The sequence below is a fragment of the Ornithodoros turicata genome, chromosome 1 (assembly GCF_037126465.1).
Source record: "Ornithodoros turicata isolate Travis chromosome 1, ASM3712646v1, whole genome shotgun sequence".
In the NCBI taxonomy this organism is placed as follows: Eukaryota; Metazoa; Arthropoda; class Arachnida; order Ixodida; family Argasidae; genus Ornithodoros; species Ornithodoros turicata.
In genome coordinates, this window is record NC_088201.1 from 33855463 (window position 1) to 33877879 (window position 22417).

A 22417-nucleotide genomic window follows, 5' to 3' on the forward strand; every position below is an offset into this window, starting at 1 on the left:
ATTGACACGATGTTGGCGTTGTGCATGTCTAACACGAAAATAACGCGGTGTCACACCCAACTGGTGTACCATGTGTTGTAAGTCGCGCCGCATATAGGATGCCGAACAAAATTCTGACGTTACAAAGCAAGCTCTCTGCGTGTCGGACTAAATGCAACGTTTAGCCGCATGCGGTGAAAGAATGCAAACAACTCAGGGAAAAGAGGTGCTGACGCCAGGAATCGAACCTGGGTCTTCTGATTTCCGGCCAGATATGCTAACCGCTACACCACACCAGCACGCCGTTTCCCTTGAGCCATTGAGTGCCTCAAGTACGGCTCAAGGGGCTCAAGGGAAACGGCGTGCTGGTGTGGTGTAGCGGTTAGCATATCTGACCGGAAATCAGAAGACCCAGGTTCGATTCCTGGCGTCAGCACCTCTTTTCCCTGAGTTGTTTGCATTCGTTAATTTCTGGGCGTTTGAGGCTTACTTGTCTGTGTCGTCCCTAATTGTTGGTCTGCCTCGGCCAAATCTCGTTGTTTATATGCGGTGAAAGATGCGGCTGCAAATGGTCTTGGTAAGCGGTAGGGAATATGATGGGTCCACTGCATTCAACAAAGAGTGCGCAGCGATGTTGTGCTGTCACCAAGCCATCTAGGTAAAAGAAGTCACCTACTATAGAGTAGTGGTTCTCCCGTGGTTCCGCGAACTATGTCGAGTTCCCGCAAGTGTAATTCGCAGTGCTCGTCCTCTAGGCTAGAGCTCTGCACGGGCCCGGTGGCCGGGTTGGGCATCTTCTTTGCTCTGTGCTTCGGGCCGGGTCGGGCCCGGGCCGACAAAATACTCCAGCACCACGGGCCGGGCTGGGCCGGGCCCCTGCCGACAAACATGTCTCCGTGAGCCCGACCGGGCCGGCTCACGCAGCGAATTCTGTACAATGCAGGACTATTACGTCATATGATCACGTGCTTGCGTCATTCATGTGCACATATTTGCAAAAATAAACAAAGGACGCTGCATTATGCGTATGGTTTGACCCTCTAGAACCTTCCCAAGGCCACTTCGCAATGCATGACTCCTCACAGCTTTCATAATCACGCTCGCAAAGCTTGGTGAGAGGGGTATCGATTGGAAGCAGTCCTGAGTCTGTCCACAATGTCCTCTACCATCAGCCCTTGGTGGCTCAGTCGGTAGCGTGTCCGCCTGCTGATCCCAAGATCGCGGGTTCGAACCCGGCCGAGGACGGTGGCACTTTGGTGGGAAGGTACAAGTTGCTCAGACACGCCGTCCTCCGCGAGGGACGTTAAACGTGGTGTGCCGTGTGTCGACATTACGGCGCACGTTAAAGAACCCTCAGGTGGGCAAATTTAATCCACAGACCCGATCACTCTGGCGTCGCTCATGATCGCAGTTGTCTCGCGATGTAAAGCCACGAATTATTATTAACATTCTCTACCTCCACAAAAGCTTGTAGTAAAAGCTTGCCCGCGTCAGATCTGGGCCCCGATGTTGCACTTTCACATAGCGATCGTCGACTGTACTATAGGCCAAAGCCTTGTATCCCACTGTGCCCAACATATCATCGTAGGCATCGGTCTCGACATCGAGATCGCAGAACCGCCACGGCTAACGCTCGTTGTAACAAATAAATCAGGCAGCTATCGCGGCTAGGCAGCTATAGTAGATTCCTCATAGTCGTGCTGGCACCATCGCGGGTTCCCTGGCATAATACAAGTTAAGAACCCCTTACCCCTGTACTAGAAGATGAAGCCGAAGTTAGAGACGGACCACATGGATGGGCGATCCAGCTGACGAAACCACCTCACTGCCAGGAATGACGTGGTACCCACTGAAACGCAATGCGGTGCTTGGTGTTGTGTGTTGTACAACATTTGGTAAGCCTCCGGAATGCAATAACTCCTGGGTCAACGCGTAGCGATGTGCAACTCAATGTAGACGGATTCTTGGCAACGTGGAGTGTTGGCCGCCATTGTCCTAAGTTAAGCCCTCTTTGCTGCGCCTCAGGAGCCATGACAGCTGTTATGGTGATCTTGAGACTCCGGTGGCACTCAATGTAATTTGATTGTCATAATAACGGTCCATGATAACATGGGGACCTATAGGTTTGGTACCTTATTGCACTCTCCATTGTCCGAAAAGCGAGTGTCCATATTAACGAGACATAAATACACTGAAAAAGTTTTGGTCCCCATAAAGATCGTTTATACTTCGAGTCGTCCATGTTGATGAGGTGACTGGAATCGGCATAGCTGTCACTCATCAAGCCAGCCTCCAGGGTGAGCACTTGGAACATATGTGGTGGTCCGTGGACAACGACCAAGTCACCCCGCAACGGACACGCGTCATCAGAAGCAGTTTCAGCTCTACCGGCGCAGTCTTGGAGTGGGGCCATGAGTTGAGATGCTCCCCAGCACATCCGGGACATTCCATCATTGTCAATCACGACTCATGTAGAGGAACAACATCTCCTTCATATTTGGTGACCTGAACGTGAACGTCTCGTCTACACATACATGCTTCCGGTTTATACATCTTTATTTCAGGCAGGGGTCGAAAACCGAGAGATATATTTGAAATGAACAGAGTACCTTTTCGTGCAAAAGTTGACTTCAGAGGAAATGTCGTTGCGTTCCCGATTATGTTTGCTGCTATGTAGAACACAGAATCCGTGAAACGCACTAAACAGCCTAAAGAAATTTTTGAAAACGAGGACTTTAGAGGGAAATCCCAGAAGGGTAAATTAGGTAGTGAGTGTAAAATGAGATTAAGATCCACAAGAAGAAGTCCCGTCTCTGTACTTTTACGGGCCTAGAAGTGCGACGGATATTTTGGCAGAATATTAGCCTCGGAAGGATAGGGCGAAGTGATCAGGGTAAAGCCGAAGAGACAGGAGTAGGAAAAGAGTCATGGTTACTATGCATGTACTCTTTTCTCTTTAGGATGTGTGCTATAGAGCTCTGCACGGGCCCAGGCCCCCGACCCGGCCCGGGCTGGGCTTCTTCACTGTGGGCTCCAGGCCGGGCCAACAAATTATGCCAGCACCCCGGCCCAGGGAGCCCGGCTGACCCGGGTCACGCAGCTAATTCCATACAATGCAAGACTTTTAGTTCATATGATCACGTGCTTGCATGATTCCTGTGCATGTATTTTCCAAAACAAAGAAAGAGCGCTGCATTATGCGTATGGTTTGACCCTCTAGAACAGGGGTCTCAAACACACGGCCCGCGATTATCTATTCTGTGGCCCGAAGGCCCTTGACCATAAACAGAACGAAGCTACCGTCTCAAAAAATAATAATAAATAGTCAGGAATGTTAGGAAACCAGATTTTCAGGTATTGTTCTTACCCTTACCCAACGTAGTACTGCCCCTGTCCATGTTAGGCAGAACATACGCATGCGCGCACTTCTCGTGGCTCATAAACCTCTGCAACTTACGGACACGGCAACCTGGTCTTCGCGTGCACTTTGGTAAACTAACACTGTAACCATTATGAGGATTAAGATGGGCTCATCTTAATTCTCACAGTAGGCCAAATAGTGACACAATGAGAAAGTAGAGACGACGTTAAAACAGTTATGTACAAAGGCCATTGTATTGTATTTTTTAGGAGTCAAAGTAGCAAACCCGAAGCCATCCATTGTCAATAATGTCAGTTAGCTGTTTCTCTGCGATTTTTTTTTATTTTTCTTTCTTGAAAGTGTCAGCAAAGGTAACAATACACTGTCTAATGGGAGATAATTTCAGTGCTCCTGAACATTGTCGTAATCGCTTGTGAAGAATTACGTGTTTTTCTGGAATGGTTTTTCATATTTATCCCGGATTTGGAAAGGCAGCTTAATTATTTCTCTCTGTGTGTCAGGTGGAGGCTTTCAGTAATGAATTCTGCAGAGATGGGGAAATTGCAGGACAAAAGGAACTCGTTACCAGTTAAGCTGCAGTGCAAAAAATGTAACGGAGTTACAGGTAATAAACATGAACTTGAAGTTCCTAAGGTACCTTGGAAAAGTAACGAGTTACTTTCAAGTTACTCGTTACCTATTATACACTTTCTAGTTCTTGACCTCAATTATCTTGATCTCAGGACGAGCGGTGCAAAACGCTTTTCGAAAAGAAAAAAAAAGAGAAACCCGGTATTTGATGTGACGAAAGAATCGTACCTTTATGTGCTCCTTTAGCGAGGCATTCACGATAAAAGCGCTGAAAAGACGAGCACAGACGACACAACATAGAGCACTCTCGAGCAACATAGAGTGTTCTATGTTGTGTCGTCTGTGCTCGTGTTTTCAGCGCTTTTATCGTCAATCAAATGTAACAACAAGCCCAAATGGATGTTTTAGCGAGGTATTTGATCATCTTGATCTCGTAATACAGGTTCTTCAACGGAGCACAAAGCAGACATTGAAAGTTTAGGTTCTTCTACGCACATTTCGTAGAACCCCGCCAAGCTTTAATCTTAGTAATGCTCTCTGTCAATTATAAATACACAGCTCGGCTATGGTGAACGTCATCTGAGTCTCCTAATGTACGGCCAAAACAGAATGTTATTCATACCTGGGTAGTAATGTCATTACTGTAATGAAATTACAGTAATGAATTACTTTTTCTGGTAATTTGTAGTGTAATTTAATTACGTTTGGGCAGTAATTTTAATGGCATTACTAATTACTTTTGCAAAAGAATCGAGCCTGTGTTCTGTGCTGGCACTTGGCAGAAAGAGAGTTGGCAACTGGCGAGTTAAAAGAATTCCAACGCCCAGAATGAATTTCCACGTCCTAAACATTGTTACGATTAAGCTCGCAGTAATGACTTTCTAATGTCATTATTTTCTCGTAGTAATTGTAGTGTAATTTCATTACATTTCAATTGCAGGGATGAGTAATATAATTTAATTAAATTCATTAATGTAATTTAATTTAATCACATTTTAGAAGTAATTTACCCAGGTATGATGTTATTTAGAAGGGTAGAAAATCCAGCGAACCGGTAAGGAAGTAAGAAGGGAAGTGCCTCAGGACGAGATGCGACTCAGAGAGGCCACTCTCGTCCTGAGGCACTTCCCTTCAGAATGTTATTTAGTTATACACACTGCAGCCTTGTGAAGGCAGGAGCGTGGTATTGCATGGGGCACAGAATCCAGTTGGCACCAGGAATTGAATTCCATAAACATAATGTGTTTGGGAAAAAAATACTTAAGCACATCTAAGCGCGGGCTGAAGGGCACAATATCCCGAAAGTGCGCACTCCGCAGTGGAGAAAGTCCCGTAAAATTAAATCGTAACGAGTAATTTAAATTGAGCTGTTTGTTGACAATTAAATGAAAGTACTTCAGCCTTTCAAAAGTTCGTCGCTTACTAAGCGGCATTGAATTTGTAGCGTTTACCACGCAACCACAGGAAAGCAGAGTCATACTCACTGTGCACGTACGACGGCGCACACGTGTCTGTCGTCTCATTAGTGAGGGAGCACGCCGCTTGGGATATTTGTATACCAGAATCGAATAAAAGGGAACTTCTTATCCCAAGTTACTTTGACAAAGTTACCCGAAAAAGGATCGAGTTCCTCAAGAAGTTACTAGAGCTAAAAACAACGAGTTAACTTAAAACTCAACGAAAAAGTAGCATAAGTTACACTAACGAGTTACTTATAACCAGTTACCCCAACAATGGAATTCTGCACGCACCGTCCGGCTCCACAATAAGTACAGCACTCCTGTTTTTTATGTATATTTTATTTTATGGTATATTAGGGTACTTTATAGTACCGTAATTTCACGCGTATAACCCGCACCGCAGGTAAGCCGCAGGACGCGTTTTTAGGTAAGTTTTGAAATTTTTCTGGCGGATAAGCCGCACTTGCAGATAAGCCGCGGGCAATACGAGACGACTGATTTGTGCGACAAAGGAGACCATAGAGAAGGCCATAAACCCTGTGGTCCATACTCCGGGATCGGCACAGTGTACAACAAAGGAGGTCAGTTCTAGAGTTCTACCAACATCGGATTGTGCCCTTGTTGGGCGTTTTTCGTGGATTGATGGGTCAGAGGGTCTACCAGAAGACGTTAATCACTGTCACCGCTTTCGTTAAAGCTGCTTGGGGGAATGCACCAGGAAGATCAACCTACTCGAATGTGGACCAGTCCCTGTTACGAACTGTTCGTGCATCGGCAGGGCAGGGCTGTTCCAGAGACACTGTCAGCGCTTTCGTTTAAAGCAGCGTATGGAGAAAATAACAGGAAAAAGTAGTCATCAGATAAGCCGCACCGGTGGATAAGCCGCAGAGCACCCGTGAAAAAATAAATAAAAAATCGCGCATAAGCCGCGGCTAATATGCGTGAAATTACGGTAATTACATTCATTGCTTTTCCTTTCATTCTGGCCCTCCATGATGTCGTCTAAGGTCAATGAGGCCCGCGACTCGATTTGAGTTTGAGACCCCTGCTCTAAGAACCTTCCCACAGCCACTTCGCATTGCTCATCTTCCACCATCACGCTCGCAAAGCTTGGGTAGCGATTGGAAGAAGGAGTCCGTCCACAACATCCTCTGCTTCCACAAAATACCTGTAGTGCAACTATAACGCGCTTGCCCACGTGCGTTGTGGACTTTGTTACCCTGTATTATCTTATGCGTAAGTCACAGCTGGAGACGCCAGGCTGGGCATTATTCGGTGGGTCACCGGGCCGGGCCGCATAAAAACAGGAAGGCCCGGGCCATTTTTCGATGCGCCCGGGCCGTGTCGTGCTCGAAAAAGTCGGCCCATGCACAGCTCAAGTGTGCTATACCTCTAGGCACCCCCCTGAATCTCTCAGTTTACACCTGCTAGGGTATACCCTTGCAATAATGGTGCCGTGATGTTACACATAAGGTTTGTCTGCCCGACTCGTACGTATCTTGAGTACGTACTCAGAATACAGTATTTTAAATACTTATTCAGGCATTTTGGTATCTACTCAATACTTTTTGCGACAAGTATTTTTAAAGTATTTAAAATACTTTTCTTAGTATTTGCAACTCCGCTGTCCTTCCTCGTCAAGCCGTATCCAGCACACTCCCCCGCCGTGTCCAGATTTTCGGCTCACTGAAACTTAACCTCCTTTTTCTTTTTCTTTTTTTTGCGAATTCACGCATCTGTCATTTATCCTCCTGTACAATAGGCTGGTCCCACGCTTGGCATTGCTTGTCAATAGCCGACCCCTTCGTCGCAAAACGATTCCTATTCATATTGCCAGGTGAATCCCCAGGGGATTAGGCACACGAGAATCCCGGCATTTATTTGCTTGGTCACCAAAGCAATAAACACGAACCATAGGTTGAAATACCCGAGGATATACAGGAGGGACTACGAAGTTTTGGATCAGAACATATCACCAAAGTTTACTTGAGTTGACCAAACATTACTTGACACGAAAACCTTGCAAATACAAGACATGCTTAAGTATGGCGGATGAAGTTTATTCTTTTCATTTCTATGGCCACGTTCAGGATACGCGTTTCACTTACTGCTAATACTAAAGTACTTTTGAAGAGTATCTTAAATACTTCTTAGAGTATTTAGTACTCTACTCAAATTACTTTCAGTTTTGAGTATTTTGTACTCTATTTTAAATACTTTTACGTGGAGTATTTGGTATGTTATTTTAGACACTTTTGCGCAGTATTTTGTACATGTCTGCGGCGGGGCCCAGTGTAGCGACATGTTGCACGTGCCGCAGGGTATAGGACTGAGGATAATTTCGATCACCTGAGGTTCTTTTGACGTGATCCGGAAACCTCCGACACACGGTGCCGAAAGCAATGTTTACTTCCCGCACATTGATACCGTCCTCGGCCGGGTTTAAACCCGCGATCTTGAGCTCAGAAATCCAACACGTTAGTAAGCTAAGTTTTTCTGGTGTCCTCCGTACCGTAGAAGCCGCTGCCGCCGACTCATGTTTGCGTTCCGGCGAACTCGCTCCACCTTCGTTTTAGTTGAACTGGATTTTACGAAACGAACGAAGCTGACGAGCCTAGACGCTGCAAGGGCTGGGATTTGACAAAGACTGAAGGAAAGCGCGCACCAAGTGACCTCTCCGTGGACGTTCATCCCGTAAGCTGTGACGTTACTGAACATATCGCCAATGCCGTTAGCACCGGAAGGGAAAAGAGCGCAAGAGACAGCGGGAGTTGGAACCGAGAGAGCAAGTGGAGGGGGAAGTGAGGGCGGAAAGACCTGCACAATTTTGAGAGGACACTACCTATCAGGGATGGGCAGTATTTAGATACATTGTAATTAAAATACTATTTAAAATGTAAATACATGTATTTATATTTTGTATTTGAATACAGACTTGAAAAATGTATTTATAATTATCTATAACTAATACCAATTTTTCGGTATTTATTCTTGTAAATACTTTATGAATACTCCTAAATACAGTATATGCTGACTCATATCTTAAAGTTGCCCTGCATTTGATCTTTCGGGAAGAAGGGCGAATTTGGGGTGCAGTTATGCCATTTTTGCGCTAGCATGCGCATGCGACAAACCATTTTAGATGGCAAGTTTTTCACTGTCGTTGCGGACAACGGTCGCGACTACCCAATTACCTTGCTGTACGAAGCATCTTCGTCAAATTTAATACAAGCATTTGTTCATCGGCACCTGTGGAGATGCTGTTCTCCCTTGCGAATCTGATTGTACGACCGAACAGAAGATGTTTAAAAGGTGCAGTCTTCGGGAAACTTCTAATATTAAAATCGCCATGATAATATAACAAATAAATGCTATTGTTCCTTGCTGATTTGTTGTTATGATCATCGTTATTTCTGTAAATCCAGATGACATTTTCCTCACAATATTTATGGTACACTCTAAACAATTTTACACCTTAAAGGGTGTAAAAGAACATGTGCATGGCGCACACCTTTTAAGGTGTAACGGAACACCCTCAAGAAATCAAGGGTGTAATTGTATGGAAGGGTGTAATGTAACCTGCAAACCATAGAAGAAGAAGCTGTAAATTATTACAGCTTCACTGCGAAAATGTAGTGTTTCTAGTTTTTACAGAAGGCACATGCTTGGTACTTTGGAGTGTCATTGTGGCTATCTTGGCATCACTCTTCGATCACAGCCATGCAAAATATTCTTTAAAAAGTCAAGAATATACTTTTCTCACACTGAACTTGTAATACTTTCCAGGTATACTACTCAGCTGTACCCCGTGTGAAGAAAAAATAGGACATTGCAGACACATGTTGCACAGCACACACATGTTATAGGTGATTGATGTGGGTATATGCGGGCATCATACATCATACATATCAGACACAATCACAGGAACTGAATAGTTATGCTTTTATTAGGTTGACATTATGCCATGCAGCATACATATCCTACATTACGTAGGCATGAAGGTATTCAAACGTATCACTTAATACAGCTTTATCACATAGTAGTAATCTTATATTTTCCAGTCATCTAACCTTGAGGGGTTAGATGACAGTGTGCCAAATGTTGAGTAACTGTGCATTTGGTCTTTATATCACAACTTGTATCACAAGCTTAAGTTCTGGGTACCACAAGCACTCCAACACTACACAGGAACAGGAATGCATTTAGCCTGTGTAATGGAGCCTGTCCCACCTCCAAATACACCCTCTGTTGCACCCTCATCACACCCTCCTGACAATGTCTCATAAAAGGGTGTAATTCACCATAGTTACACCCTCGAAAATTTTCAAGCCTAGGTTCTAGGGTGTAAAATAGGTGTAATACATGAGAATACACCAATTTTACACCTTTAAAGGTGTGAAAATATTTAGAGTGTAGTAGTTACGGTATTTAAATACTGTGTTTATATTTTCTATTTAAATACGGGCGTTGAAAATTAATTATGAAGAGTATTTAAATACCCTTTTCAACAAAGTATTTCGTATTTGTATTTAAATACTTACAAAATGTATTTATGCCCATCCCCGCTACCTATTCTCTCTGTAAGGGAGGGAGGCCACACCAGAGCACGCAAACTCAAAAGTCACTCTTCTCCTTAGGATGTACTCTGTATTAAGAAGGCGGGAATACGTTTTGCATATTTAACTGCTCAAATGCGTGCACACCGTGCTTTTACTGAACCTTGTAATAAACAACTTGGACAAAAAGGTGCACGTATCGTGTGCAAATATGTATCACTGTTTCTTCTGGTGTCTTTGTTGGATCTTTTTCGTTTCTCCCCCATCTCTAAAAGGGAAAGTATATGCGAAGTGGAGCTCTATGGAGAGTTACGGGTCAGCTTGTCTATACTTTATAAACTTCGCATAATAACAAAATGTGCTGCATCTTTGGACATACTGCGAAGCGCTTTTGAATGCGGTAGCTTCATGGGGTCATCTTCCTATCTTCGGGTCGTCTGGTCTTCGGGCGCCACCACTCTTCTTCTTCTTCTACCAATGAGATAATGGCCGTGAGCCACTAAGGGAGATTGGCCAGGACAAAAGGGGCGAAAGATGTTTGTCTGTCTGTGCAGTAATGATAGGGACTAAGGCCAGGTCAGATCCAAGTAACTTATGACATATATGACGTGTGATGACTAATACAGGACCTGGAAATGCAAGTATGTAGGAATATGCGTATGACGACTATACACGGCCAAAAGGATGACTGTATGAATGTGTGTGTACGGGACAGTGTATGAGAGTAGGAAGGAAGTGCCTATAGAAGCGGTTGGAGAGCACGATGTAGGATACAACACCCGCTACCACCACTCTAATTAGTGCTAATTGTAACTTCTTCTTTCTTCGCTTCTCTCTCTTCTTCTCTCTACACTACTGTTATGGACGGACCTGCAGGATTGCCGACGTTGATACGCCATATAAAGTTATCGCATCAAAAATTAAAGGTTCCCGTAAATATCCACATCAATAAAATTACTCAATAATGCAAATAACTCTAAATCAATATTCAGGATCGTTTATAACATTTGCTTTCACTGTATCTTTCCGTGTGAATCGTGCACACTTGTAGCTTCCAAGTTTCAATTTCATCCAAAAGGAGAGAAAAGTCTCGTTCCTGTGGTTGCTCTTAACCTCTTTATATACTATTTAACTTGTATGTCAGGGGGCAGGCTATGGTGAAATAACAACGATAGAATTGACATATGACGTACCGGGTCGTTCTTTTAACGTATTCAGGGAAATCAGATATTTCTTTCGGCGAGACCCGTTGGACGCGAAACGGCGTATATTCGAAAGAGCACACGTAACGCAGCTCAAGCACTGCACTACAGGGGATGCTCCCGACCTATTACAATACGTACTGCTATAACCAGACCTGAAATGATTACTTACAACTACATGCTCACAAAAGTAATTAATTGTCAGTTGCAATTACTTATAGTTGTAACTTATTTACAATTACTCTCAAAAGTAATTGAGTTACCGAGTACACCGAGTTACGTTCATTTCAATACATAATTTTGATTTATAACTTTATGGAGGAGCGGGTTAAGGCGTCCAGCTCGTTGGTGGTAGCCAAGATCGTACTGAAGCCTGGGAGGTCTTGAGTTCGAATCCTACCACCGACTGTGCTGCCTGAGGTTTTCCCTGGGTTTTCCAAAGACTTTCCAGACGAATGTCCGGCACAGTTCCCCCTGAACTCGACCCAGGACGCATACTAACACTCATGTCCCCCACTCCTTCCTGCTGTCCTCTCTCCATCTGTCCACGTCTGTACGCCGCTCATAGCCACAGTTGCTTCGCTGCGCTAACAATGAATTTAAAAAATTAAAAAAAATAATAGAAGAAATAAACCTTATCGAGGAATGCAGTACAAATATGGAAATATGTATTGAAAAGGCAAAAGAAATGACTATCCTTTGCAGAAACGTGAGGACATGCATGAACACATTTGGTGAAGCCTTAATTTGCGTGATTTAATAAGCGTGAATTTGGTGAAGCCTTAATTTGCGTGATTTAATAAGCGTGAATTTGGTGAATGCCTTAAAAATACCACAGTAAAACTCTGAAAACTGGCCTACTTTTTTAAGTTATGCCAAACACAGAGAGACTACTGCTCATGTTTACAGCTTCTAATGTTCATTGGCCTTCAAAAGCAAAGCATTCTCATAGTTCCTGACAAGGAAAGCCCGAGCTTGGGCACGAAAATTAGACAGAACGACAGCTGCACAGCTTGAGGCAGACCGACACGATCATGTCGGTTTGCCTAATATTTGTGCCCAAGCTTAGGCTTTCCTTGTCATGCACCTTTGTCCACTAGCTTGCCTGCGTTTACGCTATTTTATAATTCTCAAAGTTCGTGTCTGTCTCAAAGGTCACGATAATCTTGCTTTTCGTGAGTGAGCAAAAATCGCGGACATCGCGAAAATGATTCAAGAATTTAATATGAAGTTGAATCCCAAGTCGCGTGCAAACTAATTCCAAAAGTAACTCTAGGTGTATTACAAATTACTTGCAATAGTAATTAAGTTGCAGTTACAATTTCATGATATCGAAAGTAATCCTGAACTTCATTAATTAGTGAGACTGCAATTGATTACAGTAATTGGGTTACTTGCAATTAATTACTTTACAGGTCTGGCTATAACTACTATTGCACTCACGACCTAATACACTATGGTCTGACTAACTCCGTTGACGAAAATCCGCCGAAAAAGTTACAGAACGACACGCTGCGGCACGATATTACTGCGTGTGGCGCTACTGGGACAGTGGCCATTCAAACAGCGTCGGAAAGTGCAAACGTCATAGTAGTGTAAGGCCGTGTTCTTGCGTGCTTAGCATAACCAGTCTGCGGAGTCCTGATACAATAATACTGAATGCTTTGAGAAGGAGCGCATGAATATCCAGTGGCACGCGGCTATGTGGCTTACGGGTGGGTGGAAATGCTTTGCAACGACATTAGAGAAACCGTGGGCATACTGCGTTCCCGTCTATGAATCACGTTTTCGTAACGTGAAGACAGAAAGAGAGTTTTAGAACCACGTTGGCTCCACGCGCTACGACTCTTTATCACGAACAGCCGCGCCATCTGATAGTAGAAGAAAATACTATTTCGGATTTACAGATTCCGTGATCACTGACTATTTGGCAAAGTTTTCAAAAGTGTTTTCGCAAAGCACTTCACGTAGAAGGTAGTCGTCGACCGTGAACCCGTTGCGGGATATCCCGCTCATTACCGGTACCAGAATCCGTGGCCACTCGAAGTGGACAGTCGCCATTGCAGTTGAAGAAGAAATTGGGGGAAGGCAACCCTTTTCAGTTACCGTGGTTCAGTCCGTAAATCATATCCCTCCGCGACTCAAACCGCCGCGCTCTGATTGGCTGGTTGTGATATGGTGTCAGAATCGGGAAGCATCTGCGGTTCCCTAAAACTACCTATTGTCAGTTCCTTTTTCACGTGAGGCGCCGTTGGAAAGCAGGAAATTCGATGTAACTCAATCTGTGAGATGGTCATAATCTGTCTAATCAAGTCACATATGCTAAACGCTGACAAGCGTATTCTGTTCTCAGGGTAAAATTGTGTTCCAGGGAAGAGGACACTTGGGAAAAGTTATATTACTGGCAGATGTATTCTGGCACCCTTTTTCTATCAGCCCAACAGCGTCAAGCATAGGTATTATGGTATCAATATAGGTATCAATATAGGTATCAATAGCAATTTTCGTAGTATACGGAGTGGATTTTCTCAAATTTATCTTAGCACATGAAAAGAACATGGCCAACACAGTGTGCGCACTGTAGACTGACTCAGGAAATTGACTGAAACATTTATTTGCAAACATAACAAGTGTTGATGCATATTTACAAAGATCCATGACTGGTAGAGTGCCTTCACCAGGAACCTGCGAGAGATAATCATGATAAAAGAGCGATAAATGTGATTTAATGGCTACACATGAAAATTACCAAAGCTCGCCTTCAAAATTTGGTATGTACAGTTAAATGTGGTAGTTAGCTTGCATGTTTGTCAGGCTAGGAGAATGAGTTCTCTCGATTGAATTGATTGATTGAGTTCTCGATGTAGGAGAACTAGAAGCGTGAATTTTTGCAGTAATGTATCTGATCAAACTGAGTTGCACTTCCTAGTATAGAAGTTGACCGTAATAGAGCTCCCTGTGTTATGTAAAGGTTGCAGCGACTGAAGCGTCACAGTGGGGGGTGCTGGCCACCCTTGGAACTATTCGCGTGTTCTGGCGTAGATGACCACGTGTGTTTTGCCCACCAGTGGGCAGATCACGTGACAGTGACGTAGTCTTCGGGTAACTCTATTGTAAATGAACAAATTTTCTTGGCATAAATGCACTTTTTTTTAATTATATATCAGCATCTATGGGGGTGTAGCACGTCATGTTTCACTGAACAGGGTACCTATAGAGTGGCCGTGCGCAGCTGACTATGTAGCGTATGACAGAGACAGTCGAATAGCTGATAAGGCACGAAAAGCCCTATCGCTTTTCATTCGATATTTTCTTGTCTGCATTTACGCGATGGCTTCCGTTCTCAATCACTTCAATAGTATCGCTTGCTACATTCCCTAAAGATTATATAATTATAAAAATTAACATTTCGTAAAGGAACTTAAGGGAAATTTTGCTCTAATGTTGCTGAACCGTATAGTCAACTCCTATCAGGTACACTGTACGCCGTACTTATCCAAGGCAGAGGCATAGTGTCCCCCGTTCACCTTTGTGTTCCTTGATGTCAAATTCAGAGCCTCACGCTGCTTGAATGAAGCACGCTACCTGTTTCGAAACTGTGTTATCGAGTATCGCAAAGTAGGTGCGCACACTATAATACGCTTCATGATTACTCGTCGATATCTAATATAAAGCAAGTGTAGGAATAGTATATAACGGCTCATATAACTAACATATATAATAGAAAAGGACACTTACGGCAAGAAACATATTCGAGGAACCAGCCTCTCAGTGCCACCCGTGGGCCAAGCTTACGGGAACTCCAACGGGAATACCATAACCATGACCAACTTTAACTCCATGACCACCGCCGCCGAAGCCGCCGAGGAAGCCACCGTGTCCTCCACCATAGCTGTGTCCTCCACCATAGCTGTGTCCTCCACCATAGCCGTGTCCGACGTGGACCGCATGTCCCACTGGGACGCCATACAGGCCACTGTAGCTGAGAAGCTGCTCAAAAACATGTCCAGCATATCCCAAGTGGTGTCCGTGACCGTAGCCGCCACCGTGGCTGACAGCGACGTGCTTCACTACCGGTGCGGCCACCTTGACCACTGTTGCGCCGTGGCCGCCACCGAAACCCCCACCGAAACCACCACCAAATCCACCTCCTGCGTGGCCCGCAAAGGCGACCGCTACCAGGCTCAAGGCAATTGCAACCTGCAACACAAAAAATTCCTATATTATTCATCGGATAGGTTTTTCTTGCCACAGTTTTCTTGCAGAGATGGGGAGCAATGCATTACATCTCGGTAATGGTGAGCAATGCTAATCCTTTACATTTTGTGAAGGAGTAATGAGTATGTAATGCCATTACGTTTTAGCCGAGTATAATGCACAATGGTATTACTCGCTATAGTTGAGTTGAATGTTTACGCACTGTCTAAAGTCAGTAGTTACGAAAAAATCCCGAAATTGGTTTTTCCCAACCACCTTTGTCACCGATCAAGTCACCAAGGACAGAGCCCAAGTGGAGTCTATGAACACCAACTTCTTCTACGCTGCAATCTAGGTACTATCACCGCTAATGTGCAACGAAATCAAGTATAATCACGTCTCTTTACAGTGTAGGCACTTCAAACATCGCACAGGACCGTGTTAGAGACTTCTGGGAAAATGTAATGTGAAAGTAATGTCACTACTTCATGAAAGTAATTACATTAGTAATACATTACTATGAAAAAGTTGCAATACATTACTATTGCAATACATTACATTCCAACACTGTAATGATCGCGGGTTCGAACCCGGCCGAGGACGCCAGCAACTTGGTGGCAGGGTACAAGTTGCTTAGACTCGCCGTCTTCCGCGAGGGACGTTAAATACGGGGTGCCGTGTGATGAGCTTTCATCGCACGTTAAAGAACCCTCAGGTGGGCAAAAGCAATCCACAGACCGACCGCTGTGGCGTCGCTCATGATCTCAGTAGTCTCGCGACGTAAACACCCAATTATTAAAAATTAATTATCCAACACTGTAATGGTAACGCGCGTAACAAAATAAAAGTAATTTCCCCACGGCCTCTGCTTCCTAGCCTCGCCAAGTCTTTGTTATTACGCAAAACCGGACCACTGCCATTAATTCTGGCTGTGTGTGTACGCTTGTGCCTTTGTTCAGTAGGAACAATGCCACAAGCGTTAACGAACCTGCAGCATTCTGCATGCGGTACTAGTTGCACGTACAGGAATGGAAAACAATATGCGCAAACTCTGGTTTTATACGCCCCGGTAACACAATTCTACTTTTAGCTATCCCCCCTTATGTCGGTACAACTGCGCGCCTTCTGCATCATTCTGGCCTTAGACCAGTTTCAAGAGGTAGAAGTTGAGACTGCTAAAGCGCAAGCGACTTGCAAACTTTATCGGACTAAGAGCTTAATTTTGACTTCATTTCGCAAAAATATGAGCAAAGTAATACGTACCCGTGACACACGGGCGGGCTAGAACTCCTTTGAAGTAGGGGTCCTCTACAGCTTTGAAGAGCCCCTTAGGGAAAGGAGTTCGCGCCGCTAACACACGACAATGGCGATCTCGCTTTAGTGTATCTCTTAGCGCACTCCGGAATTGCTCGATGCTTCGGCGATACGGGCGTAGGCTTCACTATAGTTTCTTCTTCAGTATAGTTTCTGTCCGCGCAGATTACCTAAATTGTCTTCCCATAACTTTATTACAGCCCATGTATCCCTCTCTTGTCACTGTACACGCGGCATTTTGGGCGCGAGATTATTGAATTTATTATCGTCCGAAAAAAACATAATAAGGCCCCTGTAAGTTTAGAAAATTATTTCAACGACTAATAAAAACCTTGAAGACAGGCATTTTTGTGCCAAATAATCGGGATCTGCTATTCATGTGCGGATGCTGCTTTCAAGGCTACGCCTTTTGGATCGGAGAGGAGATAGTCGATCTCCTTTTTCGAAAAGGCCCGTTATCTAAAAGGAGAATCTCCGTTATCGTGTGTCAATGGGCACAAATGCCGATCCGGTAGGTGTCCCCCTCTGAAAAGGCCTTTCGAGCCCCGGTGTGTCAAGCCGGAAAGGCGGAACGTCAGTGTTCGGTATTTCGAACACGTTTCGTTAAACTGGTGTACGGAAGGCGGGTGGAAGTTTGTTACACCTGCGCGGCTATGTCGGCTGTTTGCTGCGAGTAAACTAGTGAAAAGGTCGTGTCTTATCTCGGCGCATTATAATTAAACTGCTATACATTGGAGGGTAAGGCTATTTCAAAACACCATATTTATCTTTTCTATCTTTTTTTTTAATTCATCAAAACACCTTTTTTAAACACTGGTGAAACAGGTGTCGAAATGGTATCGTATTCAATGATATAGCATCGGTCTTTCCTTTCTCTTTCTTTTCTTGCATGTGATCTAAGTGATGGGGCACAGAACGACCCACCTGACATTCGTCTGCAAGGTGATAATGATCACTTACCGATGAACATCGCTAATAAACGCAAGAGCGCGATATTAGACAATAGGCGAGATTGTCTCACAATAGAGCGACCTTAAAGCTACTTCCTATCTATGAGAGTCTCCTGATACATCTCAACTGAACTCCAAATACGAAAAACCTCTCGTTTGATGAGTTTTTTTATCGCGGCCGGGCACCTCAGAGTGCGGCACAATTTTTTTCTTATTATTAGCGTTATTATTGTGTTCTTGAAAAGTAAGGGGCCTATTGAGGTTTCGTGGTCACGCAGTGCATACACCCTCCACCATTGCTCACGACTTGAAGAACCGCTTGTCCAGCTTTTCCAGTTCTTCGTGGCATTGACCTTGTTATGAAGCAATCTTGCTCGATTGATCCGTAGTCGGGCTATTCGACCGTGGCTGCATAATGACCACCGACCTCGATATTTTCTTCTTTCTGTACTTACGAGCCTTCTGTATTTCCTTAAGATGAGTCCTGTCAAGTTGCACACTAAAAAGTTACAGGCAGGGGTCGCTGACACGGCACGATGCTGTGCGGGTGATGTTTACGTTGGCCGCAGATGGCTGTAATTTGCCTCTACAAATTGTGACACTGTCGAAATAGCTACACACATCCTGAGATAAAGCCGCGTGTTCTTACCTTAGTTCATCAACATCTGTGTTTTAACCAGAGCGAGAATGCAATCGAGCTGGTAGTATAGAAGGGTACGTCTGTTGTGTGATCTGCTTCGCGGTTAACTTGCGGGCTCAAATCCCGTGGCTTCAATGGTTTAGTGGAGGTCTACTCTGGCGAGAGGGTCATCGTACGCAATAAACGTTAAATACCAACGTCCTTGAGACGTGTTTGATTTCTCTGTGTTCTAATCGTAATCTGTCGTTTTCGATGTCAATAGTTTCTTTTCCCATTTGTGCGCAAGTCAAGAGACGAGAAACATAATCCACGGAAAATACTCACTTGCCTTGACTTGAGTACTACTCGCGCATGGCACTACTCGCTGTGACATCTACTCCACCTTTCTCAGTGATGCAGCTGCGTTTTCCCTTCGTGTTATGAAGCATTGACCAACCAACTCTAGTAGCGCCATGTCTACAACATGACCATCAGTTTGCTATCTGCCAGTTGGAAGTGGAACGCGGCTAGCGCCAAAAGAGTATGACCAGTGAGCGTAAAGGAGGGATTGCTCTGGGATACCAAAATCCCGAGATTCTGCAAAAATACATATCTGGGATTTTGGTCCACCACTAAGGTGCTGCGACTGGATGGCTCATCAGACTACTCCACACTTCCGTTGCTTTAGAGAACGTCGTGCACACGAATCAAACGCTCAACAAGTCGATTGATGGCGGATGTCAGTTCGCCTTGCGCCGTCAGCAAGCAGATATGCACTCGGACGTTTTATTCAAGTCTCGGGAACCTGGCGACCTCACAAGCTGAATTAACTTCCTGTGGGGCATTTATACCTTACTCGCGCAGTCCGCAGATTAACGCGTAAATTAAATACTCTTTTCTTATGCGGAAATTCCACAAACTGAGACTGTTTTGTACTCCCTGTACCCTATGTGTTGCTTGATTCTATTCAATGGAAATTCGGAACAGGGCAAAGCACCTGCAGAAGCACGGTTTCTTCGCAGTATGATTTTAATGGGATTTGAAGCGTTAACGTTGATATGATCAGTAGTCTTGTCAACAAAACGATTAAGTGTGTCAACCATGTATCACCCACAGTAAAGTAAATTGCGGAGCTGCAATCATTTAGGATAAATACAACATTTATTTTTCGTCAACTGACGTCCTTAGATTAGCCACCGTGCAGACTATAGTCTTTGAGAGCGCCGTGGAGACGTCAGGAGCGCAGAAGTCAACAGGTTAAACTGCATAACTACATAAAGGAAAGCGTAGCCTCAGATGGAGAAGCCAGGTTCGCTATAGGCTTTGGTGAGCCTGCAAGAGTCCTGGTGAACGTGATATCCCCCTGAGGCTACCTGGTGAACATGGAATGAATCGAATGAGATCCGTCACGGCCCAAGTAGGATGGTTGTGAAAGCCACCTTCATCGAATATGCCATTGCGCGCGAAGTCCAGCCGGTAATTGCGGCGCAGAAAATGCGTCGCAGATCGTCCTCCATATTTCAGGTTAATCGAGCTAATAAACTGAAACCGAATCTCCTTTTGCAAACTAAGCCATAGAATTGGGTGGATCAAGTGGATGAAACAGCGCCAGAACGCACCACAAAAGAGACACACAGACAACACAACCACACATAATACAACACAGCGTTGTCTGTGTCTCTCTTTTGTGATGTGTTCTTGCTTGCGCTGTTTCATCCACTCCTTTTGCAGAACGCTAAAGAGCAGCGCTACTCACAGCAGGGCGTGGATGACATTTAAAGAGGAGTAGTGCAGTAGTCTCTCCTCGCTCTGCTGCACATACTGAACGAGGAAGACGCAATGAAGCGTCGCCAGGCTGGTGTGCTCTTCCGGGAGCCAAATTCCCACACACGCGACGAGCAAGAGGTTTCTCAGAGAAAGTCTCCCACCTAGCCGTTACTGATTGCTGCTGGCTACTTGTTGCGCTTTCCTAGAATGGTGAGCATCCGAATGTAAGTGGAAAGGGGGATTTAATTTTTAGTGCCGCCAATTACTCGACTTACGAGGCGTCTTCCCACGGCGAAAAACAGTGCAAACAAAACACCTTCCCACACCAACTTGGTCTCCATATGCATAAAGATAGCAGCGGGGTTTCACACACCTGAATTTGGCACGTAATTTAGGTTCGCCCTAGCTGTTGGATAGACTTATGCACAGAGATGTCCAAAGGCAGCAATCATTGTCCTTTTACCAAAGAATGCATCATCACTAACATATCTCAAGACGACGACCCGTTACACTAATCTCGAAAAACAACACTGAATGCGGCGAAACGAATTTATCGTTAAGAGCTCCGCAACATCACTTAACGCTCGGCTGACATTTAATCCCTTTCTACGCGTTTACCTTCTGCGTGTGAAGCACTGACTGGTTGACAAGTTGAGAATATGAGCGAAGAATGCATATAGGCGAAAACGGATTTTGCTAACAAGCAACTATGTCACTTGGTAGCATCATCTGCAGCCAAATACGTCCCCGTATTATTCTTGTCCTTGTCACTATCGTTTGTCATGCTGTGTTAATAGCGTATCTGTCTTTGTTCTCTTTAGGAGAAGGTCAATAGTACCTCAACATGCGTCACAGGAAGGAAATGTAAGCTAAGGCTAAGAAGGCTCCGTAACACCGACCACCAGTTCATGCACATTCGCGCACTGTAACCGTTAATGCAGTCACGAAACCGGCACATACTCCCATCGAGTGCAGCGGCCATCACCAGACGTGGCACTTACCGTGAATTTCATAGTTCTCCGAGGACGTATTAGGCTGGGAACGAATCAAGCGAATGACTGGTCATCTGCGGACGACCGGGAGTGTATATATACGCGACGGTTCCACCTGACGGCTGACCTAGTGAAAACTGTAACAGAAAGGGAAAGAGAGGGTAAAAATAGCAGGCCCAAGATGCATGGCGGTGGTGGGAAGCGCGGGAGAAACCCATCCTTGCTGTAGTGAAAGGAGGCTGAGACACTCTCGCCGCTGACCAACCGGCCATAATCATGCGTCGGACGGATAATATCTCAGCCGCTAAATGAACTTCAGGGCTTTTCTCTCGCGTCGTCCTCCTCTCTTCCTTAGACGCAGAAAAAAAAATTGTTTTGAATTCTTTTGTTGCTCACGTCGGAATGCGGTGCGGGGCAGTTCTCGGTCTTCCAGTTACCATTTCGTTATCCTCCGACAGCTCCAAAATGGGCGACACGGGACTTTCCACAGCTGGAGGAAGTGCGAGCTATACCCTAGATTTGGCGACAAGCACGTACAGGTCTCAATGCACCACGATAACTTCTAGACCCGCCGTGTTCATTGGCACGCGACGTATGGAATATATTAGCAAAAAGGAAACGGATATTTGCGCATTCCTACTATTTTCGTCTGGAGCATGCGATGTCTCCATAGCCGAGACCGTCTCGTATGCTCTCTGCCGTCTGGTCTTACTTCCTGTTTTACAAAGTCACTGATAGCGTGAGTGGCTGTTGATGAGTCATTGTAGAGGCATGAGCCGCTGAGGCACGATGACAAGTCATATTGTTGATCTGCGTAATCTAACGAATAAGGCAGCACAAAACGTTTACCGGTGGAAATGGGCCTTGCATATTGCATGTTATAGAGGTAATCAACACATTAGTCGGCGAGCAGCAAAGTTATATTGCGTTTTCTAACGACATACCAGCGTGGCAGTTCGACAGGGTACCTCGCCGATCCGTCCAGCATCTCACCATTTTTCTCCCACGCGAATATCTCTTATTTAACATAACAGCAAAACAGCACATTATGTATGTTAGCTTCCTTGATTTTGCTCCACTGTAACTTGTAGTATACATTTACGCCAATGGCTTCATCTCTTTCACTCGATGAGGTGCTTCACAAATTATTTCAGTAAATTAGTCTGCTTTTGTAGCTCTGCCATCGTATAAGCCCCTACCGCCACTGAAGCCACGTGCTAGGGTTGTTTACGCTGTCTGTTAGGGTTGTTTAGGCTGTCGTGAATTGTGTGAACATGTTGTGCCATTGAAAATATACCGCAAACATTGGAGATGAAAGAGTGGAACACACAGCCAGCTTTCGACTGGCGATGGCACCCTGCACCCAGATTCTTACAGGTACACCCTACAAGAACGTCATCGATCTCACCCCGAGTAGCGCTGACACTCC

The 22417-nt window shown here is 44.8% G+C and overlaps 1 protein-coding gene and 2 non-coding genes across 3 annotated transcripts; 1 reads left to right on the forward strand and 2 right to left on the reverse strand.

The window, feature by feature from the left end:
* Positions 1 to 206: 206 nt before the first annotated feature.
* On the reverse strand, positions 207 to 278 carry Trnas-gga (transfer RNA serine (anticodon GGA)). The gene has a single exon. It is a non-coding gene; the product is annotated as a tRNA-Ser (tRNA).
* A 65-nt stretch (positions 279 to 343) lies between these two features.
* On the forward strand, positions 344 to 415 carry Trnas-gga (transfer RNA serine (anticodon GGA)). The gene has a single exon. It is a non-coding gene; the product is annotated as a tRNA-Ser (tRNA).
* A 13332-nt stretch (positions 416 to 13747) lies between these two features.
* On the reverse strand, positions 13748 to 21109 carry LOC135398171 (uncharacterized). Its single transcript, XM_064629602.1, has 3 exons — positions 20998 to 21109; positions 14888 to 15349; positions 13748 to 13834 (listed from the first exon to the last, which is right to left on the reverse strand). The coding sequence occupies exons 1-2, from the start codon at positions 21007 to 21009 to the stop codon at positions 14918 to 14920; spliced, it is 444 nt and encodes a 147-aa protein (XP_064485672.1). The 5' UTR covers positions 21010 to 21109; the 3' UTR covers positions 13748 to 13834; positions 14888 to 14917.
* Between the last annotated feature and the right edge of the window lie 1308 nt (positions 21110 to 22417).